Source organism: Notamacropus eugenii, chromosome 1 (genome assembly GCF_028372415.1).
Source record: "Notamacropus eugenii isolate mMacEug1 chromosome 1, mMacEug1.pri_v2, whole genome shotgun sequence".
NCBI lineage: Eukaryota > Metazoa > Chordata > Mammalia > Diprotodontia > Macropodidae > Notamacropus > Notamacropus eugenii.
This window is the reverse complement of record NC_092872.1, coordinates 3,487,039-3,500,129: the sequence shown is the minus strand read 5'-3', so window position 1 is coordinate 3,500,129 and position 13,091 is coordinate 3,487,039. Positions and strand designations below refer to the sequence as shown.

The 13,091-nt window shown below is 40.2% G+C and overlaps 1 protein-coding gene across 1 annotated transcript in view; it reads left to right on the top strand.

The window, feature by feature from the left end:
- Window positions 1-13,091, top strand: part of DOCK3 (dedicator of cytokinesis 3) — a 409,824-nt gene that overhangs the window by 357,240 nt on the left and 39,493 nt on the right. The window contains exons 39-40 of the mRNA XM_072612190.1: window positions 3,322-3,408; window positions 8,167-8,271. Of these exons, the coding sequence (XP_072468291.1) occupies window positions 3,322-3,408; window positions 8,167-8,271 (192 nt within the window). The remainder of the gene's footprint in view (window positions 1-3,321; window positions 3,409-8,166; window positions 8,272-13,091) is intronic.

The following is a 13,091-nucleotide window of genomic DNA, read 5'->3' as shown; positions in this document are numbered from 1 at the left end:
TACCCACAACCTTTTTTATTGTGGTTAGCTTTTACAATCCAGTTTATTCTGAACTGTAGCACTTTGGACACCAAGTGTCTCCTCTACCAAAAACCCTCAGGAGGAATAATCCTCTGTCCCAGGTTCTGATCACGATCACTCCAGCAATCATCAGTGAGTATCTATTCCAGACCAGAATCTATCCTTGTTGGCTCTTGTACTCTCTGAAAGATGACATTATGATGAAGGAAAGTTACTGAAGGTAAAATTTCTCTGAGCCTCAGTTCTTCAGCTGTGAGATGAGGGTATTGGACTAGATGACATCAGTGATCCTGGAAGCTTACAAAGATGTTGAGCTCCTCTGCTTTGGGCAGAGAATAGTTCCAGAACAGAACTTGGTACCTGAAGTTTCTCCTCCCTGCTGTATCATGCCTCTGTCTCCTCAGACTTATACTCCGTGTATTTCCCAGATTTCTCATTTAGCTCCACTTTCTATTCAGGTGATCTGTAGTGTAGTTGGATGAAAATACCATTTTTCTTTGTCCTTCCATTGATCTTTTGTTTTTTCATTTTATTCATTTTATTCTGAACTTAAGAAATAAAAACAAACATTTCCACAACATAGTAGAATAGAAAAAAAAGATGATTGCACATGGAACTGAAAATCTATTATGTACAATTTGCTATTCCTTTGAAATATATAATAAAGTTATCGTGTAACTTTTTTCCCTTTTTTTATTCCCTCCCCCCCCAGATGACTATCATTAGAAACAAATATGTATATACATATGAAACCATTCTATACATACTTCTATCTATCAGTTCTTTCTCTGGATGCAGATAGCATTTTCCTTCATATGTCCTTTGTAGCTAATTTGGGTATTTAGAGGAGTCAAAATGACTTAGTCCCTCAAAGTTGTTTTGAAAACAATATTACACGAATTCACTGTTGGTGGAACTATGAACTGATCCAACCATTCTGGAGAGCAATCTGGATATGCCCAAAGAGGTATTAAATCATCTCTATACCCTTTGACGCAGTACCACTACTAGGTCTGTTTCTCAAGATGACTAGGGAAGGAAGGAAAAGAACCTATATGTTCTAAGATGTTTATAGCAGCTCTCTTTGTGGGGGCAAAGAAATGGAAATTGCAGGGATGTCAGTTAATTGGGGAATGGCTAAACAAGCTGTGGTATATGACTGTGATGAAATACTACTGTACTATAAGAAATGATGAGCTCGATGACCTTAGAAAAACATCGACAGACTTGCATGAAATAATGAAGAGTGAAATGAGTGGAGCCAAGAGAACACTGATCTTCATCCAAACAGTCTCTGCCCCCTTAGTTTCCCCAGATTTCTTCACGTAGGTCTGCCTTCCTAATATATAACACCTCCCACCCCCAGGCCAATCATCCAGAGCTGCATTCTAGTCTTGGGTCTGTCCTTTCGCAGAGAAACTTATTAAAGCCAAATTTGCCACATTGTATTAGGCCAGCTAATTCATTTTCCTTGTTGCCTACACTTTCTATATTTGTGAATAAACATTTGAGGCCATGAGTTTTACTGTCTCCTGGTTGCTGTCTCCTGTGAGCTTCTGGATATCTGAATAATTATTCTTCTTTCCATGTTATAGCTTCTGTTTATGACATGTGTGTGTATCTTCATGAATATATGTGGGCATTTTTCTCCGTTTCCCATCCTTTTTAGTTTAATGATTCTTTGATGAAATTTGTAAGACAACAGGCAAATACCTTCTTACCAGCCTTTGTTAGGTACCTTACCCTACCTAGATCCTGTCATTCCTATATTTTAAGTCAAAAATCAAATCTCATTCCTGGATTCCATTTTCTTAACCAGACATTCATCTGCCAGATAAGCTTTTCTATATACCTTGCCTTCTCTGTGATGAAAACATCCCTTATGTCCTTTGTCGGCAAGTTTTAGACTACTGACAGACCTAGTGGAAATAATCAGATTTGTAGTTAATGAGTTTTAGAAGAGCTTCTCCTGCCTCTTGACTGAAAAGTAGCCAGGGGAAAAGGAAGAGTCCACGTGGACAAGCATCATACAGCTGGCATTCAGCACCCTCTTTCCTTTGGCCTGCATGTTACAGAAGCCAGTAGAGTAACCAAGGTCACAGCTCCTTAGCCAATGGCTTCACCCCAACACTCAGGTCTCCTTCCATAACTTTGGCTCCTGCATGGCCACCTTTATAATTCCTCTTTCAGCTACATTGCAGATCTTTATGAGGGTCTCTGAATTGGGGTCAGGTCTTGAAAGTAGAGTTCAGATCAGACCAAAAAAAGAGAGAGCAACCACAATGATGGCAATGGAACATCTTTACTATTTAAACTCTTCAGACAGAGAAGTCATTTGTACCTAATGAAGAGTGTCAGTCACAGATCAGACAAGTGAGGAGTCCTCAATACAAATGCTCTTGGCAGGAAACCAGGACATTTGGATGATATTCTGATGATTTAACCAGAGCTTCCATAATCGTTCTTGTGGTTGGTCTCCCAGTGTTTGCCATTATAAGGAAATATAACTTCTAACTTGAGAGGAAACTAAAGGATACTCCATATTGGAAACCATTGATCTGACAATGGAAAAGCCCACAAATCTGCCTTGTAGGAATATACAAGACTTGTTGGGTCAATGAGCCTGGGGACATTTGTAACTGATTTTGGTGTATTTATATCTTTTCTAACTAGCTGTACAATGTTTGCCTATAGGGCATACATTTCTTCAAAAACAGAAACTGTGATGGATTTGTGGGGAACTTAACCCCAAATAAAGTGCTTAAGTGTTTTCCTTCCCTTTGATGCTATTACAAATAGTATGGGAAAGAGAAGACTGAGGGAAAATTTCCAGGTGTACTTCTAGTACTAAGGAAGGGGTGACCCAGGCTCCCATAAGAAGGTTGGAAATAGAACCAAGCCCCATTTTCTAAAGCTCAACACACGAGCCAAGTGTGCTACTTTTCATGGTCTTGTTACCATAACAACATGCAGCCCCAGTGCCTGCCTCCTCTTTGTAGTATTTGGCATCCCCACAAGGCTCCTCAAATCGCTTCTCTTTTTCCCAAAGGATAACTTATGAGATCTGGATAAGTCAATGAAACACATCATAGGCCTTGATTTTCTACTTGGTGATACGTGACCCATATTGGGGCATAAACATCTGTAACTTAAGTGTTAATCTTGAAAAAGAGACACTTAGCACTCTGCATTTCAGTTTGGAGTCAGTTATCTGGGAAACATAAGTTCTCACTCTGTCTTCTTGGTCTTCTTGATATGATTCCCTGCAGTCCTGAATCCATCTTCCTGTTTATGTTTCAGAGCTGGGAATTTGGGATTCCACTGTGCCGGGAGCTTGCATGTCAGTATGAAAGTCTCTATGATTACCAGAGCCTTAGCTGGATCCGGGTAAGTAGATAATATATACCTTCCCCTCCTCTAGACCACAGACGCAAGATTCTGGGACAGTACCACAGTCCTGGCAGTTTTAATTTAGAAAAAGTGTCAGTGATTTTCCAGTCAAATAGTCTCGGTGCTCTTTTATTGAGCATTTTCTATGGACCTAGCCCCATGTTATCACAGGCGATAAGAGAAAGAGCAGAGGAGAAGAGATAAGTTTATTACGCATGAAAAAATTAGAGCCAGCAACACAAGGTGGTATGCAACTAAAACCCAAATTGCTATACAGACTCCAAGTCCAGTAGGACTTCAGACAAGGCAGAGAACAGCATGGACAGGACTGGACTGGAATGATTTCAAGTAAGAGAAATGCAGTATTACTTCATATGAACTGGCCCCTTAAGAATACCTTCTTCAGGTGGCCATTGTCAGAGAAGGAAATTTGAGAAGATGTATGTTACAACGGAAAGAGCTGAATTTGGATTTGAGGTCCAAGAAACTAGGTGCTAAATCTGCTTTAAGTCAATTATCAATCTATTGTTATCATTTATTGTTATTATGATTAAGATATGGTATGGCAGAGTGCAAAGAGGGCTGGCTCCAAAGCTTCCGACACATACTGCCTGTGTGACCCTGGACTTGACATCTCAGTGCCCAGAATATCTCTCTAAGATTATTAAACTGCAGAGTAGCCACTGATCTATATTAGTAGAAGGGGTCCCCTCACTAGAGTTCCCTGCACCAATGAAGTCACAGATTCAAACCATGAAGAAAATCATCATCTTTATCATTTTTGTTCATACACCTGTCAAATACAAGGACCAACCCTCATTGGCAGAAGGTAGTTTCTCCCAGGAGCTCCCTATGCCAGTAAAATCATATGCCCAATCCTGATCCCAATGCTTAAAAGACAGAGAAAATGAGAATCAGAGAAGATTAGGATAGCTAGTCAGGGTGAATGGATGGATGGATGGATGGATGGATGGATGGATGGATGGATGGATGAATGGATGGATGGATGGACTGTGATAAGGGATAAAAGAAAGGAAATGAGACTGATTAACTCTTGTTTTGGTTCTGTCTTCTCTGCCAAGAAAGGTAATCTTTGGAAAAGAAAGGACAGGAAAAATGGGTAAGAGGGAGTTGAAACCCAAGATAGATGCTGTTTAGCTGTTTATCAGTCTTGGCTGATACTTCATGACCCTATCTGTTTTCTTAGCAGAGATACTGAAGTAGTTTCCTATCCCTTCTCTAGCTCACTTTTCAAATCAGGAACTGAGGCAAACAGGTTTAAGTGACTTACCCAGGGTCACACAGCTAGTAAGTATCTGAGGCTGGATTTGAACTCAGGTCTTCCTGACTCCAGGCCCAATGCTCAGAGATAATAAGAGAGTACCCAGCTGCCCTTAGTTAGTTCAAGTCATCAGGCCAAATGAATTGCATCCTGTAGTACTGAGAGAAGTGCCAGATGTGATGACTGAGCTGCTGTCAGTGATCTTTCAGACCAGGAGAGGTGCTCCAAGACTGCACAAGGACAAATGTCAGTGCCTCCAACTGTAGGGTGAGCTTGACTTCAATCCCAAAGAAAAATAGAGTTGATTAACTTCTAGAAAAGTAAACAGTGATCACAAGATTCAGCACAACCTTATCGATATTAACAATATTAATAACAGCTCACATTTCTGTAGCACTTGGAGGTTTACAAAGTTTGCATGCTTAATCTCATTTGATCTTTGCAACTCCTCTGTGAAGTAGATATTATCATGGTCCCCATTTTACAAATGAGGAACCTGAAACACGTATTAGTTAACTGACTCCTCAGGGTCACCCAATTAGGAGATGAGGTGAGATTCAAACTCAGGAGCTATTAACCCCAAATTCAATGCTCTCTCTAGCCATTCTACCAGGTCACGCCATACTAGCCTCATTTCCTTTTTTGATAGGGTTACTGGACCAAAAGGTCTGGGGGATTCTGTAGAGAGTCTCTGTAGAGAGACTTTAGCAGAGAGTGCACCTTGACTTTAGCAGAGCATTTGGCAGTCCCTTAAGTTTTTGTGGCAAAAATGGAGAGACATGGGGTGGATGACAGACGTTAGGGTGGCTGCTGGATATAAAAAGTAGTCACTAAAGTTCAACATCAGCTTTGGGGAAGGTCTCCGGTGGACTGCCTCAGGGATCTGTACTTGACCTAATGTTGTTTAATAGTTTTTCCAAAGATTTGCATCAATGTGTCAGGAATGTGCATTTCCAATTTCCAACTGGCTCAGAATTAAGAGAGACAGCAGCCATACTGGATGACGATCTTGACCAGCATGATGGACTAAATTTAATAGATGACGTTCAATAGGGATAAATGTGAATTCTCCTACTTGTAAAGCTGGTTGTTTGTATTCACATGAAAAATAGAAAGATGCACATATCATATATAGAATTTGTCTGAAAAAGATTTGGAGGTTTTAGTAGACTACAAGCTGAATTTGATTTAGTAGTGACAGGCAAAACAGGTAACATGGCCTTAAGTAGCACTAAGGAAAATAGAGTATCCAGAACAAGAAAGGCAGCCCTCCTCTTCTCTGCCACGGTCATCTGGACTGTTCTGTTCAGTTCTGGATGTTAGAGCCAGAAGGGTCCTTAGAGGCCACAGATCCAAACCCCTCCTGAGACCCAGAGAGGGCAGACAAGTCCCCAAGGTCACACAGCTACCAAATGGCCTAGCAGGCCTTTGCACTCTGGTCCTCGTATTCCATGTCCACACTAGGCCGCCTGTCTTCTCCCTGACCTCAGTACAGAGCAAGGGTCTACAGACTTGGTCCGTTGCATGTGTGTTGGCAGATGTGGCCATGGTGTGGACTGTGTTTGCTTCACTGTACTTCTTTGTTAAAGGGGATAGTTTACTAGGTGCAGGGTGGGCCAATATACTGGGAGATTACTATGGTGAAGACTATAAGAAAATGACTGTAAAAAAAAGTCATCTAATGTGAAAGTATGTTTAATATGAATGTATAAGTACAGCCAACATCAGACTGCAGGCCATCTTGAGGAGGGGGCAGGAGAGGGTGGGAGAGAAAATTCAAAACTCAAAATCTTATGGAAGGGAATGTTAAAAACTAAAAATTAATTAATTAATATTTTAGTCATCAATAAAACTTTGTTTTAAACTTGGAAATATTTTTAAGTTCCAAATTTCAAAATTCAGATTTCTAATTTCAAAAGGAATTTTCAGATGTCCTGAACTTTGCTCCTATCTTTGAAGACCAAAGTGTTCTGGTACCCTTTAGGCAATAGGAGTTGTTTCCCACAGATCTAGAGGCCCATGGTGGAAGAAATATCCTCTAATTGTCAGTGAAAGTCTTGGATTCCAGTATCCCATAAAATTATCAGCAAATCTCAGCCAATATCTTTAGCATATCCAAAGACCTGTGTCCTGCCCCCCACTCAGGCAACTTTTCTTTTACTCAAACATCCCAAACCTGTTGCTTGAGTCCAGGGGCACAGTTTATTTATTTCTCTGTTTTCTATACTAGAGTTCTACTCCAGTGCCTTATTGTGGCATGGAGGGGACCCCTGGGTTCTTGAAGGCTGTGCCTTGCAGGCTTTGGAAGGTCAGGGTCAGCCAATCAGGAAAGTCTTCAGTTTTGGATTCAGCAAAGGTACTTAATATCCGTTAGAGACCACCAGACTATCTGTAAGGTGACGAATTTTTTGGCTAAAACATCTCATGAAAACTTGAGAGGTTACAGTCTAAATTAATGGAAGGAATAGCCAACAACAAAATTACAGCTTTTTGAAGTTGAAATAAATGATTCCCTTCCTCGCAGAGGCTCCCAAATGTAGGCCAGCAGAAGCCAGGGTAGAATCAGCAGTGACAGGTCTGTCTGCCTCTCAAGGTCAGCCTCAGGCCCTTTAGTCCTTTCTATAAGAGAAATTCCAGGGTCTGGATTTAGTTTAAACAATGAATTTGCTTTTCATCTAGAAAATCTGGACAAATGGGTGATGATGAAGGAACCAGGATTGTGACATAGTAGTGTGACATTGGAGTTAGTTTTCCTGTACCTGAAATTAGGACCGCTGAGATAGGATCATCTCTCCCACTATCTTGGTGAACAGAAATATTATATATCATGGTATATAAATCAACCTTTTGAGGTTAAAAACAGTCTTCCCCCAAGATTAGGAATTAATTATACATTAGATAGGTGGGCAGCTGAGTAGTTCTCCCCACCATCAGGCAGCTGCAGCCAGAGGGAGTCCATGGACTTCAAATGAAGACAGAGGAGCTTAGATATGTCAAAGGTCAGGAACAAAGGGGAGGAAGGCAATGATTCTCCATCATTACCAACCCAAATGAGAGCTGCAGCAGGATAAGGGTTTACATATATGAGAATAGGAGTTCAGATCTGGATTTTTGTTTAGAAAGTCACTTCAAGCAATACGGCTATCAAATAGTTTCTGCTTCTGTTCCCTGGCACTGTTCCTTTCTCCTTAAGGACTGAGCTGTGAGGATTCAAGGACCAAGCAGGATAGGAATGAATTCATCCACGACTGTGGCTGACCTGTATTCTACTAACCCATACCAGTCCTCAAAGAGAAAAGCTCTTGGGTGAAAGTGCTATAGAAATGTGAGCTATTGTTCTACATGAGCTGCGGATGATGCACTTCCTTCCAAAAAATACCAAGGATTTTATGCTGTAAAAACTGGTTGTACACCAAGACTTGGAAACTGACGATTGAAGTATGTGTAAAGCTCATCAATTTTTCTGTTCACAGAAAATGGAAGCAACCTACTATGACAACATCATGGAGCAGCAGCGTCTGGAGCCTGAGTTCTTCCGAGTTGGTTTCTATGGAAGAAAGTTCCCTTTCTTCCTCCGGGTGAGTAATTAGACTCTCCTTGGAAGTATTTCTAAGTATTTCTCACTAATTTTATCAAAACAGGTGTTACTGAGCCCTGTTCTCTGCCTTGCTGCTTCACCTACTGAAGGCTGCTAGGCCTTTGCTTAGAAGGCATCAGGGCCCTCTCCACTGGGCTGGCTGTTCTCATACTTTAACGTCTCACACTTTTCAGTGGCTATCAGGAACTTTAAAAGGTTGTTATGTCACCAAATCAGCTGAAACCCTGGGAGGCCAGTTTTAAATCAATGAGTAAGTACATGGGAATAATCTGACATCCAAACTTGAAAAACCTTCCAAGTCTTAAAGTCATTTACCTAGGATCTCCAAAAATGTATGTTTCTTGGGCACTGAGCATGTGAGAAGTACCACGCAACTCATCACCAAAGATACAATCTGTGCCCTCTGGCACCTTCAGGTGCAGAGACACAACAAGTCAATGGAATCAGCCTTACTTTAAGTATGCACTGAGCTATGGTTGGCTTCAGTTTGGACTGTATATTTTGGCCAGCCTCAGCTCAAACAATGGCCTTGTTTTCTTCACCTTCTCTTAGAAGACAGCTAGAATATAAAAGAAAGCCTAACTAATAATAGACAGTGCTGAGGGCAGCATTTTGACAGCCCATCTTCCCTATTTGCTACCACCTCTGAGTAGAGATTTGTGTATGGTGGCTTTGTTCTTGTTTTTTTGGATAATTTATATGGTCAAAGACAGCAGTCTCCAAAATGGGGGATGTGCAAAATGATCAACGGGGATGTGGGAAGATAACATCCTAACTTCTGTTCATATTTATTTCATCTTGAAAATAAATTAAACTTCACTCATACGTAATATACATGTTTATCCTGGCACCCTCACTTGATGCGCATGTCGGATGGTCGTGCAAGTTATAGGAGGTCTCCTAACATAAGAGAAGAATTCCATAGCATGAAAGGATTAATAGTGGTACTCTCACTTGATTAACTTTCAGCACCTTACAATGTGTTCAGTTAAATGACTTTAAGGATTATAGTATCTAGTTTTAACTACATTTAACTTTCACAAAATGAACAAGGGCCTTTAAAATGTTCCTGCAAAGAAATCACTAATAATGCAAGCATAAATAAATAACAAGAAAATAACAAAACTGACACTTAGCCTATGTACCTCTAACTCAGCAGCCACAGTGTGAGCTGCAAGCATTGACAGCCTAATTAAATCAAACAAAAAGTCAGACAAAGATTTTTTTATATTATCAAGATTATTGGAAATATGGCCACTAATATAATTGATAAACCTCATTCTTAGTAATGGCCTTGAAACATTAGCTAATGATGGTGGGAAGCCATCAGAGTTAGCAAGTCGTATAAACTAAGCTTTCGATGCCACAAAATATGTAAATGTGTCACCTATGAACTTTGATCAGAACAATATAAAATCAGAGTTGTAAAGAGACTATTGAGGCCATCTGGTCTAAGTCCATCATTTTACAGATGAGGATACTGAGGATCAGAGAGGTTAAGTGACTTGCCTCAGGTCACACTGTAAAGGTAGAATTTGAGCCCAGATCCTCCTGATTCCAGCTCAATGCTTTTGCCCCACTCCACAAAGCTGCCTTTAAAAGAGATCTGCTGCATGTTTTTAAAATTTGGAAACAGAATTTTGTAATCTATTTTAAAGATATTACAAATTAAAAGGTTGTCAACATGTTTTGAATCCTTTTTTAAAAAGATAAAAATGCAGTACTTTCAATTGGTTTAGAAAAACAATGATTCACATCAGGGAAAATAGAAGTCCACCAGCCAAATTGCAACACAAACCTTTGGGGGGGGGGGGGGTCCTAGATGAATGAAAAAGCCATTATGATAATTCAGTGAGTATGGCTAATGCTATGTCTCTTCCACTGGCATATGTACAACTTTGTAAAGTTTTTTTAAGTACTAAAATTAAGTATCAGAATAAACTGATAAACCTTCAAATCACTAGATCATTAAGTGTTACTCAAGAATTTCCAGAATAACAAAGCATATTCAGTCACAAACAGTTGTGGAGGCAGCATCATATAATAGATAAAAAGGTGGTTTTGAAACCAGGAAAAGCTGGTTCTGACATCTCTTGGCTGTGTGAAGCTAGGCAAGTCATCCTCCTCATGCTCTAGGCAAATGTCGCTCAAAAAAAAAAAAAAAAGCTAGCCTGCATTAGTCAAGAGAGCTTCCTTATCTAAGAGCTCCCTATACCAATGAAATCACAGGTCCTGGCCCTATTTCTACCCCAATCACATGGGGCAGCTAAGTGGCGCCATAGGGCACACAGTATGGGACCAAGAATCAAGTAGACTCATCTTCCTGAGTTCAAATATGACCTCAGATACTTCCTAGCTGTGTGACCCTGGGTAAGTCACTTAACCCTGTTTGCCTCAGTTTCCTCATCTGTAAAATGAGCTGGAGAAGGAAATGGCAGACCACTCCAGTATCTCTGCCAATTGGTCATGGAGAGTTAGACACAACTGAAACTACCAAACAACAACAATTCATTCACATAGCTCTCACTAAACATGTATGTGTATAAATTTTAGTGATAGAAATTTTGTATTGTTACCAGGTATAATAAATCTTCAAATAGTTTATTCATTTTTAATTCCTATCTTTGTGAATGCTTTATAATATACCTAATAGTAATGTATATAATTTATAAATAAATATACATGTATTGGAGGTGCATATTCAAAAATATTTTTTTGATCTAGGTGTGTAATCATGGATGTGCTGGTAAATGTTTAACAACCAGCCTCTCTAAAAGAGAAAGAAGGATATACATACATTATAAGTTTAATCTGCATTATCAATACTTTCTTAAGTTCAGACGATGAATAAAACAATAAGTGAAGCCCTGGCCTGTAGTGATTGCTGATTTCTGACAGGCAGATTCTCACACTGAAAATTGAACAATGCGATTTAGCGCTGGCTCCAGCACACCCCTGGGAGTGATCAAATACTGGTGCAGGAGACAGCCTAGTTCTTCCCAAACAAGGCAGACAGCAGGAACAGGTTCTGAGGGGCCCCTGTTATGTGGTCACATTGGCATCAAAGCTATACCTGAAGCCAGAACTAATCCCACTCACTTCCAATTCAAGCTTTCTTCTTTCAGATCAAGCTCTCTGTCTAGAGTGATGGGGAGATTCCCCATGACTGAGATTCAACCAGCAATTATCCCACCCAGGAATTTGTATTTTTGGTTTGCATTTTTTAGGGGAGTTTTAGTCAATGACCAAAAGAGTATTGGTTTTAAGAGAAGAAAGAGCTTCTGGACTCACAGTGAAGCAAGAATTCTTACTGCATTTCAAAAAGACAGTGTAACAAACATTTCCTGGACAGCTGACTTGGTGCTATTGACAGTGACAGCCAGCACGTCATAGCTAATTGTGATACCCAGTAATGCTCTAATTATATTCCATAGCTTGTTTCTAATAGAGCAGGCAAGAATCAATAAAGGGACCTCCTCAGGAGAACTTTAACTTCCCCCTTTCATTCTCAGGACCATCATGTATAAAAATTTCCGAAATGGTCTATTTAGCAGAAACATCCAACTAGATCCCATGACAACAATGCAGAGGTAGACCAGTGAGAAGTGAAGACATCTCAAACTAGAAGCTTACCCAGAAATCCCAACAAAATAGAGTCTAGCCCCCATCTCAGCTTTCATCATGGGATTGTGTTTGTTTGGGGTTTTTCGCAAATGTGTTTAGTTAGCATATATTTCTCCATGTCAGCACCATAATTTATGCACTAGAAACCAGATTTTACCAGAAATTTCAGTCTATTGGCCATCTCAAGGCTCTGATGTGATCTGTTTCTCATAGCCCAGCCTGGCTTCCATACCACTCAGGCTCATATAAGTTTAACAAATCCATTTTTCAGGGCTTGTTTAACTTTGTGCAGTGCAGACCCCAGGGCAGAATCTGAGTTATGTCTCTCTGTAAATCACTCTCAGTGAATTATTTTTTAAAACTAGGATATGCAGATCTGATTTGAGAGAATCCATATGCAATGAAAATTCCTCTAATTCTCCAAGCAAAAGATGTCAGAAGATTCAGGCTCCATCCAGACAGACCCTCTCCAAATCAAGTGAAAGTTAGGAATTTTGCATAGCGCGTATACATCTCTTTGGTCTCATCACCTTCTGTATCTTCCATTTCACCAGCTTCTAGGACTGATGCTACAGCATAGGAAATATGTCACACTGAGAACATCCATTCTGCAGTGAAAGCAGCAGCATTTGCTTAGATTTGTCTGCCTGTGAGGCTCTCTAGAGTGTGGAGGTGTGACTGATGGTTCCAAGGTTAGGAAATGCGCTCTCCTGCTTCTCATACGTTATCCATGGAGATTAGGTTGGTCCATCGCCTTTGCCATCAAGAGGAACAGACATAGTCCGTTATTTTAGCACCATCCACTTGGTTCCTACAAACTATCTGCCTCCCTTACCCTTATAAAGATACTTATCTGTTCATCTAGAAACAGAGAAAACCATCTTTCCCTTGAGGAGGGGGGTGGGAGGAAATTCCAGCTTATCTTGTTTAGCATCGTTAAAGAGTGCCTACTGAGGCATTAGAATACATCTGTGCTGTGAATGACTATGAAAGGACTGACTGTGTACAATGTCCTCAGCTTCCAGTTCCTGAAGGGATCAGAGAAGCAAGAGACTTATGAAATTTACTGTTCACATATTTCAATGATAAACTGAGGCTGCTTTTCTCCCTAACCTTCTCATTTCTCCCCTTCTTTCTTAGTCCATTCAAACTATTTTAATCATCTAGACCAGATTT